Here is a 24,216-nt window from a genome sequence, read left to right on the forward strand (position 1 = left end):
GCCCTTACCTGATAATTCAACAGCAGAGACAAAGGGACTGTGCAAAGACACAACACTGACTCACTTGTAAGTTGCTTGTGGTTCTCAGGCTTGGGACCAGGAGGGTGTAATCCTGGGCCCTGAGGGGTAGTAACTTCATGTGGGTGGGGACTGGCAGAGGGGATGTCTCCAGCAAGGAAGCCTAGCAAGCAGTCATTCATGGAAAGGGCAGGCTGAACACCACCCCTCTGACCCTCGCTTAGAGGAGGGTGGGTACTTTGGGGCAAATCCCTTACTCTCTGAATCTCAGTTTAATTTTCTATAAAATGGGGACAATCACGGTGTATTAGGGTTTTCTAGAGGGACAGAACAAATATATATATATTTTTTTTCAAAGGGGGAGTTTATTAACTAACAACAAGATCACAAGGTCCCACAACAGGCCATCTGCAGGCTGAGAAGCAAGGAGAGCCAGTCCAGGTTCCAAAACTGAGGAACCTGGAGTTCAATGTTCCAGGGCAGGGAGCATCCAGCATGGGAGAAAGATGGAGGCTAAGAGGCTGGGCCAGTGTCTCCTTCCACATTTTTCTGCCTGCTTATATTCTAGTTGTGCTGGCAGCCGATTAGATGGTGCCCACCTAGATTAAGGGTGGGTCTGCCTTTCCCAGCCCACTGACTCAAACGTTAATCTCCTTTGGCAACAACCTCACAGACACACCCAGGATCAATACTTTGTATCCTTCAGTCCAATCAAGTTGATGGTATTAACCATCACACGCGGCCACTGTGAAAAGTTGTTTTAAGTATTAAAATCCTCCCAGGTGCTTCCCAGAGCATTTCCAAAGGAAATGGGGATTCTTTGATCAAACAACTCTGTGGAAAAAAGTGCAGAGTTAAACCAAGTGAAGCAAGTTCCTTTACAGTGGGTTTTCTTGAAGGCTTACTCATGCCCTTGTTGATGATTCTCCATGAGGCCCTGGCCTACCAGACCCTTTTCAAGGGCATGGAAGGACCTGCTGTGGCTCAGAGCCCAGAGCCCATGCAGGGAGAGGGACTGCTGCTTCTCAGAGCCTCATCTAGGGTAAAACTGGGTCCAAGACAAAATGAACAAGGGCTGTTCATTCTTAAACTTGTGATGGAGACCAGGCTGCCATTGCTTTCATTTCAGCAGAGGGTTCGAAGATGTTAGTTGGAGAATCAACCTTATTTCTAGGGTTAAAAGAGGAAATACTGAGACAGTCTCAGACTGGCAAGTGTTGTATTTAGGGGTGATTTTTGGAAGGTGGGAGACATGCTAATTCCAGGATACCTGTCCATCCTTGGCTGGATACAAAGGGGCAGACAAGTGGTTTGGGAATATTTCATGAGAGAAAGGATTGTTCAATGGGAAGGACAGGGGATTTCTGTCATCAGTTGTTTCTTGGGAAAAGTGGGGGCCAGTGGTTTACTTTTGTGGGTTAAACTATCACAAGCATCTTCCTTGGAGCATGCTGTCATGGCAGGTGCTTTCTCAGCCTCCAGTTACACATCAGCAAAATGAGGAGCCACCTCCCCTCCCCTTGAGCCACTTCCCCATTTGGCAGTTCTGGAATTTAAATTTTAAAATCTGAGATTGAAAGAGGTAACCAGTACAGGAGGAGGTGATTTCTACCCGATTAAACACACATGCATGTTTAATAATGGCAGAACCAACAGTCAGAGTAAAGTAATATTAATCATAGTGTATTAATGTGATAGTACAGATGTTGCTGAGGATAGTTTATCTATTATTACAAGGCGCCAGGCACTGAGCACTTTACATCCATCACTGCATTCAACGCCTCCCCACAACAGTTCTATGAAAGACACAGAATCATCATCTCCATTTCAGTGTTTATGAAACAAAGGCACAGACAGCTGATTAGCTCTAATCTAATCAGCTGATTAGATTAGATTTAATCTGCCCAAAGTTACAGTGCTTATAGAAGAGCCAGACTCCAGGCCCCAGAGTGTGCTTCCGAACATCTTCACAACACTTAATGGTGTCCGAACTCACATCAGTTCCCTGGTTGTGGGGCAGCCCTATAAGCTAAGTGTTGCTATCCTCACCCTACCTTCAGGCACACTGGGGCACAGGGCAGGTGCATGACTTTCTCATGGCTACCGGGGAGTCGACATGGCAGAGTGAGGCAGGTTGGGGTAGTTCACACTTTAGCAACCAGCCTTAGCTCTCCCTCTCCAGGGATTCTGCCCTTCCTCTTCAGCCTCCACCAGCCCTGCTCCCCTGGGAATACTGAAAGGAACACTCATTTGACTGCCTCAGAGGCGGAGAAGCTCTGCGTGGAGCCAGGAGACGGTGGTGAGCAATAAAGTGGGCTCAGCTCCCAACACAGCCTGTGTCTCCAAGGTCCATGCTCCAACCCCTACCTGCCTCTTGCACTAACCTGGGCAAATGGTGATGTCCATTTCCAGGGACACCAGTCCATGAGACACATCCCCACAACCCTAGGAATCAATGATAGATTTTCCTATAGCAGGGAGCATCACAAAAGGATGAGGACTTCCTCTGAGGGCATGCGCTAGATAGTGCCTCCCTCCAGAATCAGGCCGCTGGGGGTGACTCGCCTGAGATGTTGGTCACCCACTTACGATGGCAGGTCCTCGAATGACCAGTCTGTCTTCTGGCTCTGGTGGGTTGGGAAACCCTGCAGCTGAACGCAGAGGCAGGGACGTCTTGATGGGATGGGCTCCTGCCTCAGGAATAAAGGAGGGGGCAGCAGGACACCTTGGCCTCTCCTCCCAGCTGCCAGTTTTCTAGCCTTGTTGGTTCTTTCAAATAGATGCCCAGTAGATGTCTGTGTGAATTTCTCTCATCCACAAGATGGGAGCTCTGTGAGATGTGGAGCAGGACTTAAGCACCTCTGCACTTCCAGTGTCTGGCTTGACATAGTGTCCACACTGCCCTGTGTGCTTCAATTCTTTCTAGAGCCCTGTGGGCTTGTAAGGGAACGGAAGACTCTCCTACTTTAAAATTAGTCTTGTGTAAGCCCCAGAGACAAAGTGAACAGCGGGTGGGGTAGAGAGGTAATGGTCCTTAGAGCCAATGAGCCACAGCTTCACACTGTCCACCTCCCACCCTCCCTGCCTCCCCATCACTAAGTACTGATGACTTTGGCCAAATTGTCGAAGTGCTCTGAGTCTTGGTCTTCATTTCTAAATAGGGATCGTCAATCTAACTTCAGAATTGGTCTTCCCAAGGACATGGAAAACTAGGCGTGTTGGTTTTAGATGGCTGAGGTAGTAGAAGAAAGTCCCTTCAGCTTTGTTCAGGGATGTGGCCACCCTTACTGTGTATTCTAAGAAGAGAACTAGAGGTCTCTGTAGAAGTGAATATGTTCTGAGTCAGAGATGGTAACATCTCTTTTTGAATCTTTTTTTACTTGGTTAAGACAACCAAGTCAGCACTGCAAATACATAGATTTTAAGAAACATCCACCTGAAAGTCATCCTGAGATCCAAGCATTTTACTAGAATGATTCCTGCCCTATGAAAATTTTGCCCCAAGAGAAAGTCAACCTAACTCAAATATTTCATTAGTATTAATATTAGTATCACTGATTCTTAACATTACAAAACATCTTCACCATTCCCTTGTGATAGACCTTCCAAAATTCCCCAGCTGGACTCACCATCAGCTGTCCATAGCATCTTTGAAAAGAGAAAGTTAGGCCGGGCACAGTGGCTCACGCTTGTAATCCCAGCACTTTGGGAGGCCAAGGCGGGTGGATCATGAGGTCAGGAGTTCGAGACCATCTCAGCCAACACAGTGAAACCCCGTCTCTACTAAAGATACAAAAATTAGCTGGAAGTGGTGGCAGGCACCTGTAATCCCAGCTACTTGGGAGGCTGAGGCAGGAGAATTGCTTGAACCCAGGAGACGAAGGTTGCAGTGAGCCAAGATCGTGCCACTGCACTCCAGCCTGGCAGCCTGGGCCACAGAGCTAGACACCATCCCCCCCACAAAAAAAAAAAAAAAGAAAAGAAAAGAAAAAGAAGGAAAAAAGAAAGTTATAGCCCTGAGCTGCCTATTCATCTTCCACTAGGAAAGTCATTTAACTTCTAGGAGCCTCTCATCATTTCTAAAGTAGAGGTTTACAGGCTTTCAGATGAGAATTAAATGTGGACATAATTTGCAGACTATGAAGTATTATTGAAATGTGAACTCTTCCATTGTATCTCTTGATAACTAAGAACACTCATCCAAGTGCATGGGACGGGTCAGGGAGAAGACTGGGGAAAAGACTAGAGGTTGCCCCCAGATTGGTAACGTCAGGCATAGAAAGATCTTTAAAAGAATATGTAAAGCTAAGGATCCACAATAAAGCACAGAAGAAAAAAAGGAAAAGAAAGGAAAGGGCAGGAAGTAAGCAAAGAAGAGAGAGAAAGAGAAGGGAAAAAATGCCTAGGCTGGGAGGAGAGGGTCTGATCTGCATGCAGCCTCTGTCTCATGTTAACAGAGCAGAACAGACTCATTCCCCTCCTGTGTCTCAATTCCTTCACCTGGAAGGGAGATGACACAAGGACGAGGAGTACCTCTGGCTCAAGATGGCTGGTAAGAGGCCTTGAGAAAATACTTGGGAAATGCCTCGTATACAGAGAAATTCAAAACAAGCATTAGATACTATTATTTTGGGTAAACTACCCAAGCCTCTATTTTCCACCTATAAAAAGAAAATCAACACTCAGGATATAAGAGAATGACAATGGATGAGATCCACTGCAGAAGACAACCAAGGCTCAGAGAAGAGGGGCTTCCCTGTGTTCACAACGGCTGCTGTGACTCAAAATCAGGGCTTGGCTCCAAGTCCAGGCTCTGACCTGTCTTCCACCCCTGCCTCTCCCTCCGCCACATACAAACTCACTTCCTCCATGATCTCATTTGGAGGCATATGGGGAGGGGGGCAACCATCTAGCAGGAAATTATCCATCTCCTCTCGCCCACTTGTCAGCATCCGGAGCCCCAGGGATCATCCTTTTACCTCATCAAGTAAGACACAGAGAAAGGAAAGAGCAAATATTTCTGCTGCTCTTTTGGCTAATTAAATATCAGGCCCTATTTCTAAATGTTAACAAAAAGATCGTTGCATTGCTAGAGGTGCTGTTACTAATATTCTTCATCCATTTGGTAGGCCCTTTAGTGGGGTCTTGGGAATATGCTGGGCAGTGGTTCTGAAAGCATGGTCACAGGCCAGCTGCATCAACCTCACCTGGGGTTGCGTTAGAAGGGCAACTTCTCAGGCCCCACCCCAGACATACTAAATCAGACATTCTGGGAGTGGGGTCCAGCCTGTTGGCTTAACAAGTCCTCCAGGTGATTTGGATGTTGTCTCAAGTTTGACAATCATTTGCCAGCATGACAAATGCAGGCTGTGAAGTCTGAAAACATGAACTCAAATCCTGGCTCATCCCCATGAAGAGGTAAAGTCACCTGTGCTTGGTCCCAGGTGAATTTTCATTTTATAGTGAATAGCCTGTAAAACAAGGACAGCAATATTTACCATGAAAGTTAAACTAAATAGCACATGCATGAATCCTAGCAGATAGCAAGTTCTTGTAAATATGAGGTACTATCATGATTCTTAGATGATCTATGAATTATTTTAGGTGAATTTGAAGAAAGGGAAGGTTCTTTATGTTGGCCTCCTGGAACATGCTTTCTAATAACACTCTCTAGGCTTCCTGAGGTTTTAGGAGTTACAGAAGTCCTCCTCAGTGGGGAGGCTGAAGAGCTCTGACATTTTGCTGCTGGTCACCTCTGGGAATAAGACCTCATTAATGCTGAGAGCGCAGAAGACATCATTTGGTTTATAAAAAAATGGAACACTATGCTGGTGTAATGGTAATTATGTTTAACGTTTATGAGCACTTTTTACAAACATAAGTCATCTATTTTCATTAGCTCATTTAATCCTTGCAGAAACCCTCCGAGGCAAGTACTATTATAGTTGTTAATTTATGCATGAGGAAAGCAAAGGTTACAGGGCTAAGTAACTGACCCACTGTTACACAGCTGCTAAGTGACCCAGCCAAGTTCTAGATCCAGCCAGTCTGTGACCGGGGTCTGCACCCTGAGCTTCCCCTGCCCTCCCAGTTCAGGAGTCCAGCATTTACCCTTCCCATAAGTGCTCTCACCCTCTTGTACGAAGCCCTTGGTTTTGTGACTGGTCCATTAGACTTGGCAAGCACCTGAGTGTCAGATGGAGCTAGAGGAGAAATGCAGATTCCTATCCCAGCTCTGCCTGAGGCCCTGCAGTGCTGTGAACTTCAGAACTTCCCCAATGTGTCCTTCAGCACCATGGACAGGGCCTGCAGCACCTCTATTTATTCTAACTCTGGGCATTTTGCCCCTAACCTACAAGGCTATTTGAGGGCACATAAGCAGCTAAACTAATTTCCCCTTAAACCCTTTAATTATTGTAAAAATAGAAGGCACTCAACCACAGTTATCCAACTCGATAACCATGAATAATGCACATTAATGCACAGGCTAAGAATAGGAGATGGGGGTGCTGATTAAGCCAGCCATGAACAAAGAGAAAAGGACCCAGAGCTAGAGGCAAATGGTGTCAATATATCTATATCTTAGAAGTTTCACAAATATAAAGACAAATGTATAATTTATATTTTCTGGTTCAGAGGCTCTATAATGCAGTCTTTATATAAAGTAAGCTGATTCCTATAAGGTTTTTGAGGGTCAATAATTCCCAGAAATCAGCATCACATTGAAGGAGGGGCAGGGAACTGACATTGACCAATGCCGTGGTCAAAAGTGGGGGATCCCCACTCTTGTGTCTTGTGTCAGGCGGATGCAGGCTTGGCCCCACTTACTAACCAGCTCTGTGACCTTGGCCATGGCCTGCCCTTCTTAAAGGGAGTCTCAGAGGCTGAAGCTCATAAACTGAATAGCCTGGAACATTAAGAGGTCAATAAAAGACTGATGTCATGATTCTTCCCAGTACATGGCACTTCCTTTTCAAAGTCACTATACCATTCCAGATAAAATCACCAGCGCTGGCCAATAAATTCTGCATGGCTGCTATTGCTAAAACATGCTCATCTTACGCCTTCAGGGAGAACTTAAAAAAATCAAAAGTGTGTGTGCCATCCCTCATTGTGCCAAATATCTCATAGTAGCAGAAACCCCTTGTCTTTTGGGGCTACCATAAACTGGGTAGCTTGTAAACTACAGAAATTTATTTCTCACTGTTCCAGAGGCTGGAAAAGTCCAAGATCAAGGTGCCATCAGATTTGGTGTCAGGTGAAGGCCTGCTTTTTGGTTCAGAGATGGCTGTCTTTTCACGGTAACCTCACATGGTGAAAAGGACAAACAGGCTCTCCGGGATCTCTCTTATAAAGGCCAATCCAGTCATTCATAAAGGCTCCACCCTCATGACCCAATCACCTCCCAAGAGCCCCACCTCCCAATACCATCACCTTGGGGGTTAGGATTTCAACATATGAATTTGGGGAGCACGCACTTTCAGACCATGGTTCCCCTGATATGTAGAAGTGTCTTGTGGTTTCCAGAGACCTTTCTTGGTCAACACTCTGGGAGAGAGGCTTCGGGAAGAAAATCCACATGTCATGGAACTCCCTCTTCATTCCTCCTCCCGCCCTGCAGTCCAATTCTACCTCCAAGCAATCTTCTTATAACTTCAGTTAAAGCCTGCCTTTGAAAAACATTGAAGAAATAACCTGGTTCTGGTGAGAAGAACCCATTATTTAACACTGTGGACAGCACAAGGTGTGTCTGTTGTGTTGGGATAAGGGAAGACCTGACTTCTCTGTGACTGCAGACCTGACTGTCACCCAAAGGGCCCCCACCCAATGAGAAGCAGGACTGAGTAGGAACATACCTTCTTTCCAATGGCTGTGCCCTATCAGTTACACAGTGGTCAGAGTGATTTTTTTTTAAAACACCCTACGTCCCTACCCTCCTATTTACTCTTAAGAGTTAATCATTCTCCAAAGCTCGCACCCCCATTTGCTGTCCCTGCCTAGCCCCCCAGCACCATGCTGGGTCCTCAGCTAGTACTTGCTATGATTTCAAGCAAGCCAGAGCTCATTATAAACTATTTTGTCCTCCTATATCCTTTTACAATGAAATCAATCCCATGAATGTATTGGCATGTTTTTCTAAGCCTCAGTGCCCTTTTCCATGAAATGGGCATAACAATAATGATGTCTTTCACCTGCAATCTATGGGAGGGACAAATAGGACAATGCCCATAGAAATGCCTTGCTTGATGCTGGGCACCTTGATGGTGACTGGATTAGAAGCACCCCTAAGATTTCAGCAGGCAAAGCGGGATGCTGGGCGTGCAAGGAGGAAGAATCAATAACAGGGAGGCAGAGATATCCTGAGCATTACCATGGAAAGATAAACCTAGAATCAGCCGGAGACAAATACTGGGGAAGGGTCCTGTGGGCCCCATCATGTCCAGCAGGATGTGCACACCAAGCACACCGGACTTCATCTGCCAAGTAACACAGAACAGCGTAACTCCAGTGCCAACTTAAGGTCAATTGCAAACTTAAGAGCGCTTGCATTTTCAAACGGGACAGTGTATGTAAACCAAATAAAGACATCTGGAGCAGAGGAATTCCAGGGACCTTGACCTTTCCTCCATTTGGTAATTAGCATCTCATTTGTTTAGCAAACCACCCCACAAAGACCCTCCAATGCCGTGACTTCAGAACTCTCAGGTGGATTTCCTGCACACTTGGCATCCTCTTCAGAATGTGGAGCCAAGGCTCTGAGAAGGCTGCATCCCAGGAAGCTGGAAGAACCTGGACTACCTGTCTGGCTCAGAGACTCACCTTTCACCACATTCATCCCTGTCAGGTTTATGGTGCCAGTAAAATTGAAGAAAACCATAAAAGACAATGAACTGTGTTTCTGTGACCCAAAATTCTATCTACTGCTGAGTCAACGAGCCCAGTAAAATTTAGCTGAGTTTCTTATATTTGCTTGCTGATTTTTTTTTTCTGGTGCACCATACTGTGAAATCTGAGCAGAAAATCCATATGAAGTTTTATTTATTGCCATATGGATTTCTGTGAAAATGCTGAAGACATGACTTTTTGATGGTGCTTGTTATTATATTTTCCCCCTCTACCAAATGTTGAGTCCCTAGTTGCTGACCCAAGCATGGCTTTGTGGGACATTTTGCCCCCATTTCATTCCTGGTGGGTGTCAGGACCCCTGACTATTGTAAGATGTGGTCCAGGCTCCATCAGGGCCATCCTGTCCACTCCAGGAAAGTTGGGTCTCTTCAGGACCCAACACTGTCCCACCTCTAGGCCCTTGTCTAGGCAAATCCCTGCCTGAAAGGCCACCACCACCAATATCCCAACCCAACTCTACCTGCAATATTAATAATAGCTACTGTTCATAAAGAAAGCTAAGACCACTGGCAGGAAATGCATAGGCTCCCGGCTCTGAGACACTGGAGATCTGCCTCAGGTGAGCCTGCTCTCTACTCAGCAACCGATCTGTCTCAGGGTCACCTTCACCTTCTTTGAACTGGCTCCTTTCATGGTAGCAACATGGCTATGGGAATTTCAAGGCTCTCATGCTTATACCCTTGGGCCCAGGGAGAAAAGAGCATCTGTCCTTGTCCTTCTAAGTGAAAGTACTGAGTCCGTTCTAATGGGACTAACCAGGAGAATGTGCCTGAACTGATCCTCATGCTTGGAGAATGACTCAGACCTGATTCTTGCTCAGTCTTTCTGAAGTTGCTTCATTTACCAGGTCCCTGGCTATCTCTTCCCGTGGATAAACTCGCCAACCCCTCACATCAGCTAATGAGAGTGTGCTGTTGTTGTTACTGTTATAATCAGTGTATGGGCCAAGGTCACTCCCCTTGTCTAAGCCTCAGTTTCCTTAGCTGCCAAAGAACAGTGATTCGATCAGCTCTGCAGCTTCCCTTCATTTTAGTATCAATCAGTGATTGTGTTTCCTGGGCACATACTAACTGTGTGACCTTGTGCAGGTCACTTGACCTCAGTGCCGTGTTCTCCTCATCGTTGAAATGGGCACAGCATTGCCTTCCCTGAAATATTGTCTTAATGATGGGAGAGTAAGTATGAAATACCTTTAGCAGGATGCCTGGTACATGCAGAAGCCAATGCACATTGCTGCAGTGGTTAATTACAATTCCAAATATATAAAAAGAAACAGCCAGAATAAGAGTATTACCATCACTGGACTCATCGAGCTCTGGTCTACCCAATACCCCCAAACTCAATCCAACCTATGCGTCAATTACTTTGGAGACAACGGTCAGCTAAGAAGCCAGTTTGTTAAGCCTAGTCTCAATGCATGAGTCACGAGTGGCCTTCCACCCTCTCTAGACGCTATCAATCCCCTCGGCCCACTATGGTCTCCTCATTTCTGGAGGAGAAGTAGAGACTTCAAGTTACAGAAAAGAGCCCTAGGGGGCAAAGGCTGGGGGTGGGCTGATTCCCTAATCTCAGAGCTGCTGCCTGAAAAGGACTTTATGTATCATCTCATCCCACCTCCTCCATTGTACAGAGGAGGAAGCAGAGTCCCAGAGAGGGAAGTGACTCACTCCAAATCACACAGCTAATATGTGGCGGAATCTAGACTCAGACTTTGCTAAAAATATCAACTGCAGGAAAATGTCAACCAAGGACACAGCCAGAAGTGCCAGCGTCCATTCAGCTGCCTGTCTCTCCTGCCAACATCGAAGATGTGAGGAGGTCTCCATGGCCACAACTATGCCCTCGCAGCATCAGACCCTTGAATGTGATGCTGCAGGTAGGACTCCTGGCACCAGAAGGTGCCTTCAGGTGTGAGGAGAACAGGCATCCAAGGCTGTCCGCTGTGAGCTCACCCCAGAGCCAATGAGGCAGAGATGCCCTGCAGCCCACAGGGAGGAAGGAGGCTTCCGGTCCCTGCCTGGTGACAGGAACACACGCGAAGGACACGTTAGTTGAGAGGAAAGGCTGGTCCCAGAGGAACATGGGAAGGAGGTCACAGAGCTGCACAGTATTGCCTGGCAGGTACCACCCAGACCGAGTGTTCTGACCTCCAGACCCCGGAAGTCCCGGATCCTGATTTGGAGGAATCCCCGGGTGCCCTCTTCATACCCTGTGCTCGGCCTCTGCCCACTGGAACCGAGCATGCAAGCAACAATGAAAGTGGCTGCTAGGCTGGGCACGGTGGCTCACACCTGTAATCTCAACACTTTGGGAGGCTGAGGCAGGTGGATCACCTGAGGTCAAGAGCTCGAGACCATCCTGGCCAACATGGTGAAACCCCGTCTCTACTAAAAATACAAAAATTAGCTGAGCATGGTGATGTACGCCTGTAGTCCCAGCTACTCAGGAGGCTGAGGCAGGAGAATCACTTGAACCCAGGAGGCAGAGGTTGCAGTGAGCCAAGATCGTGCCATTGCACTCTAGCCTGGCGACAGAGTGAGACTCCATCTCCAAAAAAAAAAAAAAAAAAAAAAAAAAAAGGAGCTGCTGAACATGTTGGTGGGAACGCAGATGGTCTCACCACTGTGGAAAACAGTATGGTGGCTCCTCAAAAGAAAGATTAAAAATAGAACTACTGTATGATCTAGCAATTCTGCTTCTGAATATTTATTCAAAAGAGTTAGAATCAGGATCTCACAGAGATACTCACGTTCCCATGTTCACAGCAACACATAATTCATGATAGCCACGATATGGAAACAACTTAGATGTCCCTCAGTGGATGGATGGAAAAAGAAAACATGGTATACTGAATTGCTAGATCATACAGTAGCTCTATTTTTAATACCCAACCGAATGCTATTCAGCCTTTAAAAAGAAGGAAACTCTGTCATTTTTGACAACATGAATGAATCTGGAGGACATTATGCTAACTGAAATAAGCCAGATGCAGGAAGACAAATACTACATAATTCCACATATGAAGTACCTAAAATTGTCAAATTCCTAGAATTAAAGAGTAGAAAAGTAGCTTCCAGGGGTTGGGGGAGAGGAAATGGGGAGATGCCAATTAATGGGCAAAAAATCTCAGTTAAGCAAAATGAATGCATTCTAGGGATCTGCTGCACCACGCCGTGCCTATGGTCAACAGTACTGTACTGCACACTTAAAAGTTTGTTAGGAGGGTGTATCTCATGTTGTGTCCTTACCACAGTTAAATGAAACTCATTTAAAAAAATATATAAAACAAGAAAGTAGCTACTGAATTTGAGCATTTGGTTCCCGGTGCTGTGCTTTTAAGTCACAGAGAAGTCATGGAAAGCGGCAGGAGATTTTTAGGTCGGGAGATGGAGGCTCAAAACTGATGGCAGAGCCAGAGAGTGGCGGAATGGAGACATGAACTACATCTGCCTGGTCGTACCACTTAAGTTATGCTGTGTGTTGTGCTACACCCAAACTGCTTTTCATTCTTGTGAGGTAGTCAATTTACACGTGTGCCTATGCTTTTAATGGAGGAGCTCATTGTGAAATAAAGAATGACACAAAGAAATGTGAGGGAGAAAATAAATATCCTCATAACTTTTTCACCCACAGACAGCCAGTGGTTAATAATAGGTATTTGTCTCCATCATTAATTTCTCTGTCTCTCCTCTCTCTCTTTCAGACACACACACACACACACACACACACACACACACACACAGAGCTGGTGTCATATTGTATACACATTTTGCAAGATGCTTTAAAAATGAACAGAATATTGACTGCATTTTCTAGGTCATTAGTTCTTCTCCTAAATGTCATTTTGCATCACCAAATACTGTTGCATTATTGAGGTATACAATAATGTATTTTGCCCACCACACAGCATTGTGTCATTTGTAGTCTCACTTATAAATTACACATGGATATGTACTTGTGCATATCCTTGATTTATCTCCTTAGAGGAGAGCTAGATGTGTAAGAGTGCCTACAGGGAGAGAATGAGCTGGCCACATGAGAGCTGTTTCTACTGTAACTTAATGGAGTGTTACATGTGTTACATAACCAGCCCTACGCAAGGGACTAATATGACACCCTCTGAGCGATGAATGACCTCTCAGGATCCAACAGCACTATGTTTTGAGTCCACGAGTGCCTGTACTCCAATGAAAGTATCAACGGGCATTTGCACTGTAAAGTCTTGTGGCTGCCTCTCCAAGAAAACGACAATTTTTTGTTTCTTTTTTCTTTCGTTTTTTAAATAGCTGGTATGAGTAGAAAATGGCATTTTTAGTGGCTCTCTGCTTTCTATTTATCCTTATAGGCTAACATCTTAAGAGTAATTTCTTCTTTAGGAGGAATCCCATATTTCCCAGGATTGGTCAAGCCTGTGCATGTTTTACTGCAGGTAAAAGAAGGTGCAACATGCATAGCTGGGGAGAACATCTTTATTTTTCCCACAAATTCTTCTGATGTCCTTTATTTTACCTCCAATCTTATTGGGGTTTCCTTGTAAATGATGAGTAATTTTTTTCTCTTGCTACTTTCCTTTTTTTTTTGTTTGTTTGTTTTTGTTTTTGTTTTTGGCATTTTTACTATGATGTTTGTAAGTGTATCTCTTTGTGTTTATCTTAATTGGGACCTGCCCCCAGATTTCCAACAGATTTCTCGGGTATAGTTCAAACGTCAACATTTCCAACAGAATATGCTTGGAATTCCCCAAGATATATGTGTCCTACTCAATTCTCAACCACCATTTTACCATTTTCTGTCACCACCTTCTCTCTTTCTGCTGAGTACAGTACATGCTTCAACCACCCAAGTCATGGAGGACACACATTGAGGCCAGTTACACAGCCCAGGACACCTCTTTTCCCCCACTCGAATTCTTTCCAGGCAACATAATAGTAGCACACACCTCCCCCAAACCTAAGTCCTCTGTCCCATTCCCTTGGAGGAGTGTGATAAAAGGAAGATGCTTACCTTTTCACCCTTTTCCCCTTGGCCAAAAGGTCCTATGCCCTAGAAAAATGAAAGAAGAAGGCAAAGATTCACTACAGAGCATCTCCATGGCATGACATTGCAAATGGCAACATCATCCCGAGATTTGAAAGGTTTAGATATTTTCTCATCAGCTCTGCCCAGTAGCCACTAAAAGAAATGGTGACTATTGTTAACTGAGTGTGCATTCTCATGAGTATCATCTCACTTAATGTTTCCAATAACTCAATATTATAGTTACTATTCTTTGTTTCCATAACAGTTTCATTGAAATATAATTTGCATACCATATAATTCACCTACTTAAAATGTACAATTCAATGATTTTTAGTATAAAGTTGTGCAACAAAATCCCCACAAACAATTTTAGAATATTTTTATCACCTCAGAAACAACCCGTATCTATTAGCAATGACTCCACACTTCCTCTACTCCAGCTCTAGGAAAACATTAATCTGTTTTCTGTTTCTATAGATTTGTCTCTTCTGTACATTTTTTATATAAATGGAATCATATAATATGTGGCCTTTTATGATTGGCTTATTTCACTCAGCAAAGTCTTTCCAAGGTTAATCCATGTCAGACCATGTATAAGTACTTCATTTTATTGCAAAATGATATGACATTGTACGCATATGACATACATTTTCTTCAGGTGACAGACATTTGGGTTTTCTACTTTTGGCTATTGTAAATAATGCTGCTATAAACATTTTTGTGAAAGTTTTTGTGTAAACATATCTTTGCATTTTTGAGGGGTATATTCCTAAAAGTAGAATTGAATTGCTGGGTCATATGGTAACTCTGTCTTTAACCTAAGGGCTGCAAGGCTGTTTTCCAAAGCAACTGCACCGTATTATGCAAGCAATCCATGAAGATTCCAATTTCTCCACATTCCTAGTTGTTCTACCCATTATTGAAAAGGAGGTATTGAAGTCTCTAACTATTGTTAATTAGTTTTTCATTCCTCCTTTAAATTCTGTCAGTTTTTGCTTCATGTATTCTGGGATTTTGTTAGGTGCATATATGTTTATAATTGCTATATTTTTAAGAAATAATTTTTTATTATAAAGTGTCTCTTTATTGATTTTTTTGGTTTAAAGTCTATTTTGTCTAATATTAGTACAGTCACCCCAGTTTTCTGTATTTTCAAGATGTTTATTTTCCATCCTTTTATTTTCAACCTATTGAAACCTATTTGTCTCTTTGAATACAAAAGATACAACCTATTTGTGTCTTGTGAAACCTATTTGTCTCTTTGAATACAAAAGATACAACCTATTTGTACAACAAATTTGTTGTTGTACAAATAGGTTGTATCTTTGAATCTAAAGTATGTCTTCTATAGACAGGATATAGTTTGATCTTGTTATTATAAACTTTCTTAAAATTTCTTTTTAGTTGGTTCATGTAGTAATTCACATATATTATTATATAATTAGATTTATATATGCCATATTAGTTTTTGTTTTCTACAGGTCTCCTGTCCCACTTTTGTTCCTTTATTGCTCCTTTACTGATCTTTTTTGAATTGAGTACTTACTAGTGTTACATTTACACTACTTTCATGATATTTTTAACTCTATATTTTGGAGTTATTTTCTTAGAGGGTGCTCTAGAGTTTATTATATGCATAATAACTTAATAGGTTCCACTCTAGATTTATAAAAACTTACTTCCAGTTAGACATAGAAACATACTCCTTCTCAGCTCTATCCCTTCTTCCCTCTTTTTGTGCTATTATTTTTATGCATATTACATGCGTGTTTAACACCAACCATACATGGTTGTAATGTATTGTTATACATAACTTGCCATCCCTGTGCCTTCTAGCCTCAATCATTTCTGATGACAAGTCAGTTGTTAATTTTATTGGAGTTTCCTTGTAAATAATGAGTCATTTTTTTCTCTTGCTACTTTCAATTTTCTTTGGTTTTTGGCATTTTTACTATAATGTTTGTAAATGTGTATCTCTTTTGTGTTTATCTTAATTGGGGTTCACTGAGCATCTTGAATATGTAGACTACTGCTTTTCATAAAATCTGAGATGCCTTCAGCCATTATTTGTTTGAATACTTTTCTGCTCCTTTCTCTCCTCTTCTGCTTTAATTCCCAGTAGGTGCAGATTCATGCACTTTATGAACCCCTACATTTCTCCAATAATCTATTTTTCATTATTTTTTCTCTGTTCTTCAGATTACATCATCTCTACTGATCTATCTTCAAGAATTCTGATCTTTCTTTTGAGCCCCTCTAGTTTTTTCTATTTCATTTATTATAATTTTAAACTCCAGAACTTACATTTTGTTCTTTATAATTTCTAACTCTTTATTGATATTCTGTATTTGATGAAATATGTCATTATGCCTTCTTTTGCTTACATCAGAATAATTTCCTTTAGTTCTTTGATCATAATTATAATGATTGCTTGGAAGGCTTTGTCTGTTAAATCCGATATTTGTATCCTCTCTCAGGCAGTTTCTCTTGTCTGCTGCCTTTTTCGGTGTATGTCACATTTTTCTGTTTCTTAGCATATCTCATAATTTTTGTGGAAAATTGGACATTTTAGACAATATAGCAATCCTGGATATTGACACTTCCCTTACCAAAAATTGTCTTTGTTCTTTTCTTGTTTATTTGCTCACTGACTTGGCTAGATTATTTTAATTAAGTCTATCCCCCTTCCCCAGTGTTCATCTCTGAGGCCAATTTTCAGAGGGCATGGTCTTGGACCTGTACATAGTCACCCCAGGATGACGATGGTTTTAACAAGACTCGTTTTGAAAGTCTCTTTCTTGATTTCTCGGTCAAACTGTCTGCCTCTGCTGACATTCAATCCAGCTCTTAGGTTCCATTACTTTCCAAATGATCCCTTTACTATTTTCTACAATGCTATACATGGCATTCATTGCTCTACAGTCTGATCAAACTGAATCAGGTCCCCTTTGCATGGGTAGCTGTTGTGGGCAGTCACTGAGGTTTCTTTCTGATGCCAGGAGCAGTCTTCTTAGTGGTGTTTTCCCCCTGGTTCTTTCTGGTAAACTAGCTTTGGTAAAGTTGTGGTTTACTATAGAGTACCACGCTCCTCTTAATTTCTTACCACCATCATCTCCTTTGTTTCTAGAGAACTCTTACACTTATACTTCTCCACATTCTGTTTCAAAGTCAGTGCCTTTGGGGAGAGCTTCAGAGTTCTTCGTTCCTAAGGATTGTATCCTGGGCTAAATATCTGCATCCCTGCTCTGGAAATGGGAGCTAGGAGCTGGGACCATGGCCCTCTTCTCTTGGAACGGTGCCCCGGCTGGGAAGGAGCAGTAGCCTCTGCTTTTCTCAGCTTGCATCCTTCACTGGGGAGCCTCCACTTTATGACTGAGCTTGGAAAGGGTTGATCAGAATCCCAACATTCTTGGCTTGTCATGCCTGAGGTTGCACCTCCACCCTGTGAATGGGGGTTGGGGAGAGGAAGCGAGCCCTATCCCTTGGCTGCATCTGCCAAGAATTTAGGCTCTGGAACTCCAGATGCAGGAGGTGAAAAATGTTGGAATTTCACCAGGTATTATCTTTTTGCGGGGAGTAGATTCACAGAGTTCCTCATGTTGCCATTTCAGAAGTAGAACCACTACAGATATTATTTTTATATCTGTCTCACAAATGTGAAAAGTGAAGCTCAGAAAGTTCTAGCGACTTCTTCCGTTCATGAAGCTAGTAGGTTGTGGAACCAAAATTTGAATGTAGGCTGCCTGATGCTAGTGTTGCTTCCTCAATCACAGCGCTATTTGGCCTCAATAGAGCTGCTGATGATATCAGGCAGGCAATAATGATCATAATTATGCGATGGACTGCTTCCCAGAGTTCAGGGCTCCAGAGTACATCCATGTTTGTTCTCTGGCTGATTCTGGTGGTTTCTCTGAATTCAGAATGTCCTCCCAATCTCCCTTCCTTTGAACCCAGCTACAAGTGACAGCACGTGTCCTAAAGTGGGTCTTGTCCCAGACATGGAGGAGAGAGGAATGGACCTGGCATTTCCTACACCTACTGCCTGACAAGTGAGTTCCTAAAAAACCACATGTGTATGAGTTACCGCTCTTCTCTGAGCTTTAGTTTGCTCATCTGTAAGGTGGGCCTTTCACTAGGCCTCACCTCACTGAGCTGATGTGAGAGTTAAGTGAGCCCCAAGTCTGTGAAGCATGTAATGCGGAGCCAGGAGTGCAGTGAGTGCTGGTAAATGTGACCAGCTCTCCTTATTTCCATGTCTTTCTGCACACAACAGGTGCTTCCTACCTACACAAAGGAGGTAGATATGCATGCGTAGGTGAAGGTGAAGCACAGCCAAGTGAGCACAAGACCCAGATTAAAACAGATGCAGGTGCAAATTCTGTCTCTGCCACATCCACACTCTATGACTGAGAGAAAGTCATTAAAGCCTGAGAAACCAGTGTCATTCCCATTAGAGACGTGATGAGACTATGTCAAAAGCTGTTGCATGGAGCAAACGTTAGACTCCACAGGATGCACGTGCCAAGAAGAGTAGATGGCATCACTACACATGAGGGGGCGACAATGTGGGGTGCTGAGGGAATTGCATTTGCCATGCTAATTCATCTAGGGAAGAGGCTTGTTTCCTGGGTTTCCTCCTGAGCACTGAGAACACAGAAGGAACTAATTATAATCACACACATCAAAAAAGACAATGGTCATTCACTGATCACCCGCTATGGGCCAGGCATTTTGTAAACCAAGTAGTTGTTATACTCCTCATTTTGCTAATATGTAAATGAGGCTTTACCCCAGCAATTTGGGAGGCTGAGGCATACCTGAGGTCAGGAGTTTGAGACCAGCTTGGCCAACACAGTGAAACTCTGTCTCTAATAAAAATACAAAAATTAGCCGAGCATGGTGGCACACACATAGTAATTCCAGCTATTCAGGAGACTGAGGCAGGAGAAGCGCTTGAACTTGGGAGGCGGAGGTTGCAGTGAGCAAAGATCATGCCACTGTACTCCAGCCTGGGCGACAAGAGCAAGACTTTATCTCAAAAAAAAAGGAAAGAAAGAAACCTGCCCAAGGTCACACAGCTAATAAAGGCTGCAGCCAAGGACAATAACTGAGGCCCATTTGACACCAAACTTGTGCTGTTGATGCTACATGATTCTATGCAGGAGGGCAGAGGTTAGTGCTTCCACCAGGACAGGGACTGACTGCACTCACTACTGTTCTAAACCATTTACATGCATCAATTTATGTAATCTTCATAATGCTACTGAATATGTTATTTTATTATCCCCATTTTACAGATGAGAAAACTAAGGATAGAAAGGTTAAGTATCTTGGTGAAGCCGGAATTCACTTCTCAGCCATTCAGCTCCTGAGGGCCACCCTGAACTGTGACTTCTTCATCTCTGCAATTCTTTCCTGACCCATCATTAATTGCATTCACTCATCAGCTGAAAGATTCATGAATACAATTCATGCTAGGGCAGGTGCTGGAAACGCTGTGACTATAAATCACAGATCAGGACACCTATGAGTCCTACGATGCTGGGATGGAGGAGGGGCTGTGGGAACACAGAGCTGGGTTTTGGAGTGATGTCTTGGAGAATTAGACACAGTTGAGTAGGAATGATGAGAACTCATGAGCCAAGCAGGAAGGCATGGTGAAGGGAAAACAGGGGTGGGGAGAAGGAAGCATTATTCTTGACAGAGGAAAGAGCCTGTGTAATGGCCAGAGTCAGGAAGGGCACAACAAAATGACAAATTAGAGGGTTAGTAACTGTGATGATTCAAAGCACAGAATTCTGGTTATGGGGTGGCAAGAGACAAGGCTAGAGAGTCTGCCAAGACCATATTCAGCAGGCCTCCATGCCCATGGAGAGGAGCTAGGGCTTCATCCTGAGGGTGGTGTGGGAGTAGTGCCTGGCCCCTGCCAGGTATTCAGCCCACACTTGCTGATTTGCATGATCGGAGGGCCCTGGGTCCCCCACGCCAGCCCTGAGGTTCAGCCATGTAGAGGAGCAGCCATCTACTCACCACATCACCTTTCTCTCCCTTAGGTCCAGGAGCGCCAACCGGCCCAGTGGCTCCTATGTCTCCCTGAGGGGTTGAGACCAGAGACAAGCATCAGATTAGGTTTCCCGACAGGGCTCTTGCACACACAGGACCCTCACGGCCAACCTTGCTCCAATTCCCTAGAAGCAGCTGATTTCATCTTTGCCATTTCTGCAACGAGGCCACATGTCCCACCCCTGGAGAGGAGGAAGCATCTAAGTCATCTCCCAACATCACAATTCCAGGAACCACGGACTTCTTGAGGAAAGCAAGTGCATGAAAGCATTGCACATTCATCCTTGGGAATGGCCTGCCACTGATCCCACCACCAGGGCCTCAGAAGGGGAAGTGGAAGTTCCGGGTTTGAACAGCAGCTCTGCCACTTCCCCTGAGCACACCATTACTGTCTTTGGGCCTCAGGCTTCTCTTCCATAAACAGGCACGTCATCACGCAGGCACATAAGATTAAGAGCATAAAGGTGCTTTGAAAACTTCCAAGTGTCCCATCCAAGTACTAACCAGGCCCGACCCTGCTTAGCTTCCGAGATCAGATGAGATCGGGCATGGCACATGTATACATATGTAACTAACCTGCACAATGTGCACATGTACCCTAAAACTTAAAGTATAATAAAAAATAAAATAAAATAAAATAAAACTTCCAAGTGTCAACCAGAGTCCCCTGGGCATTCAATTTGTATAACAAGTCCATCCCTGTGTACCGGGGGCCCTCATAACTGTCCAGGAGGAGAAAGAGAGCAGGTAGAGGAAAAAACTGTGTCTGCAAGGGAGGAAAAACTCATCACAAGCCAAGTGTTGAACTGGAACCTAAATCTCCTGCCATCTCATGAGCCAATCCAAGATAGGTGTAGGCACAGGAAACAGAGCCTTCAATTCTATTCTTTTGTCTTTTTTCTTGATCTGAAACTTTATCTCTCTTGTTCCCATCTCATCTTTTATATTCTAAGAACACATGGCTACTTTGCTTATGCTATTCCCTTTGGCTATGATGCCCTTCCCTGCCTCCTTTGTCCTGGGCAGTTCCTGTGTATTCTACTGGACCCAGCTGGTCAGGGCTGTCAGCAGAAAGGTGTCCTGAGGTCCTACCAGGTAGCAATGGGGCCTCTCCTCTCAGCCCCTCAGCTCCTGGGCCCCACTATCCTGACTCTCTTCATACTATCCCAATCCTCTCTTTCCTGCCTCCCTTCCCCCTGGCCTATGAGTCCTGGGGACCAGGCTCTCAGTCAGTCACTTTTATATTCCCACATCACAACTGGGCCTTGCACCCGGCAGACTCAGCCTATGCATGTGGACAGAGCCCGAGCTCTGTGTAGGGACACGGAGCCACCAGGAACCCCAGCCTTTGACTCAGGGTCCTAACCATGGTTTGGGACAATGTGACGGATGACACTATAGGACCACGATTGCAAGTGAGCTCTGCAGGAGCCGGGCAGGTCTCCAGGTGGCTGCATCAGTTGCCCTTTTCAGTGCTCTTCTCCTCCCACCATTTCTGCTCTCCTTGTGGGGCCCAGGGCCTGCTCTGCTCAAGCACAGCAGAGGCAGCCATTACTAAACAGCCCTTGCTTCACACAAACGTCTTCTACTGAGAGGCCTATGAAACCCCAGGTAGTTTGCGCTTTCCTCCCGTCACAGCCGAGAATCGAGGTGACTTCTCAGAGGAGCTCGGTGATGCAGAAACCCCTGCCATCCTCCTCACAGCGACCAGCTGGCACCTGGGCTGAGCCGCTCTCCATCAGCACAAAGAGAGGACTCACCAGGGGAGAGGAGCTGAGGGGGCAGCGGGTGTGTGTGAGAGTGTGATGGTGTGTGGGATGAGGGGTGTGTGTGTGATGAGGGGTGTGTGTGTGATGGGTGTGTGTGTGATGAGGTGCGTGTGGTGTGTGTGTGTGTGATGGGATGTGTGTGATATGGGGTGTGTGTGTGCATATGTATGTATATGTGATGGTGTGTGTGTATATGTGATGTGTGTGGTTGTGTGTGGTGGGTGTGTGATGGGGTGTGTGTGATGGCGTGTGTGTGATGGTGTAGGTAATGGTATGTGGTGGTGTGTGTGTGATGGTGTAGGTAATGGTATGTGGTGGTGTGTGTGTGATGGTGTAGGTAATGGTGTGTGGTGGTGTGTGTGATAGTGTGTGTGATGGTGTGTGTAATGGTGTGTGATGGTGTGTGTGTGTTAGTGTAGGTAACGGTGTATGGTGGTGTGTGTGTGATGGTGTAGGTAATGGTGTGTGGTGGTGTATGTGTGATAGTGTGTGTGATGGTGTGTGTAATGGTGTGTGATGGTGTGTGTGTTAGTGTAGGTAATGGTGTATGGTGGTGTGTGTGTGATGGTGTATGTATGTGTGATGGGGTGTGTGTGCATATGGGTATGTGCATGAGGGTGTGGTGTGTGTGTGTGATCGGGTGTGTGATGGGGTGTGTGTGCATGTGTGTGAGATGGTGTGTGATGGTGTCTGATGATGTGAGCATGCATGTGTGTGTGTGATGGTGTGTGTGTGGTGGTGTGGGATGGTGTTTGGTGTGTGTGTGATGGTGTGGCTGTGTGATGGTGTGGATGTGTGATGGTGTGTGTGGGTGTGTGATGGTGTGGGCATGTGATGGTATGTGTGATAGTGTGTAAAGGTTGTGTATGGTGGTGTGGGATGGTGTGTGGTGTGTGTGATGGTGTGTGTGTAATGATATGGGATGGCATTGATGGTGTGTGTGATGGTGTGTGTGTGATGGTGTGTGTGTATATGTGTGACGGCATGTGTGTGATGGTATGTGTGATGGTGTGTTGTGGTGTGTGTCTATGTGTGATGGTATGTGTTTGTGATGGTGTGGGACGGTGTGTGAGGGTGTGTGTGTGTGATGGTATATGTGATGGTGTGTTATGGTGTGTGTCTGTGTGATGGTATGTGTTTGTGATGGTGTGGGACGGTGTGTGATGGTGTAGTGATAGTGTGTGTATATGTGATGGTGTGTGTGTGTATGATGGTATATGATAGTGTAGGTGATGGTGCGTGATGGTGTGTGTCTGTATGTGTGATGGTGTGTGTGTGTATGATGGTATGTGATAGTGTAGGTGATGGTGCGTGATGGTGTGTGTCTGTATGTGTGATGGTGTGTGTGTGATGGTGTGTGTGTTTTTGATGGTGTGTGTGTATGTGTGATGGTGTGTGTGAGATGGTGTGTTTGTGTGTGATGGTGTATTATGGTGTAGGTGTGATGGTGTAGGTGACAGTGTGTGACTGTGTGTGTGGTGGTATATTATGGTGTGTATGTGTGACAGTGTGTGTGATTGTGTGTGATGGTGTGTGTGTGTGATGGTGTAGGTAATGGTGTGTGGTTGTGTGTGTGATGGTGTAGGTAATGGTGTGTGATGGTGTGTGTGATGGTGTGTGTGTGTGATGGTGTAGGTAATGGTGTGCGGTGGTGTATGTGTGTGATGGTGTGTGTGATGGTGTGTGTGATGGTGTGTGTAATGGTGTGTGATAGTGTGTGTGTGATGGTGTAGGTAATGGTGTGTGGTGGTGTGTGTGTGATGGTGTGTGTGATGGTGTGTGTAACGGTGTGTGATGGTGTGTGTGTGTGTGATGGTGTAGGTAATGGTGTGTGGTGGTGTATGTGTGATGGTGTGTGTGTGATGGTGTAAGTAATGGTGTGTGATGGTGTGTGTGTGATGGCATGTGTATGTGTGATGGGGTGTGTGTGTGATGGTACGTGTGTACATATGTGTGATGGTGTGTGTGAGATGGTGTGTTTGATGGTGTGTGTGTGATGTTGTATTATGGGGTGTGTGTGTGTGTGTGTGTGTGTGTGATGGTTTGTGTGTGTGTCCGTAGTATCACATCCTAGCAGAGTGGGGGCAAAGCAGAGAAGGGTGTGAGATGAGGGAGGGAGGGAGGCCAAGGAAATATCTACAGTCAGGATAGAGAGAAAAGAGAAAGAGAAAAGGCAGAGGAGAGGAGAAACAGACAAGGCAAGAGAGGAAGCAAGGAGGGACACATAGGAAGGGAAGAATGCCCAGCAAAGGTGGACAGGAAGAAAGCATCGCTCAGGCGAGTCATTTCACCATTTCGGCTTTTGATTTCTCATCTGGAGAATGGGACCGATGCTGCTTGTCACGCAGGGTTGATTTAGGGTTTGATATCACTCATTCAACAAGAAGGGACCACCTGCAACGTGCAGAGCCCTGAGCTCACAGCAGTGGGCACTGGAACG

General features: G+C 44.8%; 1 protein-coding gene across 2 annotated transcripts in view; it reads right to left on the reverse strand.

Annotated features, from left to right (window-relative positions):
* Positions 1-24,216, reverse strand: part of COL22A1 (collagen type XXII alpha 1 chain) — a 326,455-nt gene that overhangs the window by 193,708 nt on the left and 108,531 nt on the right. For both annotated transcript variants that reach the window (XM_003311931.6, XM_063817403.1), the window contains 2 exons: positions 19,975-20,037; positions 13,930-13,968 (listed from right to left, as the gene is read on the reverse strand). In XM_003311931.6, the coding sequence (XP_003311979.3) occupies positions 13,930-13,968; positions 19,975-20,037 (102 nt within the window). The remainder of the gene's footprint in view (positions 1-13,929; positions 13,969-19,974; positions 20,038-24,216) is intronic.

The sequence above is a fragment of the Pan troglodytes genome, chromosome 7 (genome assembly GCF_028858775.2).
Source record: "Pan troglodytes isolate AG18354 chromosome 7, NHGRI_mPanTro3-v2.0_pri, whole genome shotgun sequence".
NCBI lineage: Eukaryota > Metazoa > Chordata > Mammalia > Primates > Hominidae > Pan > Pan troglodytes.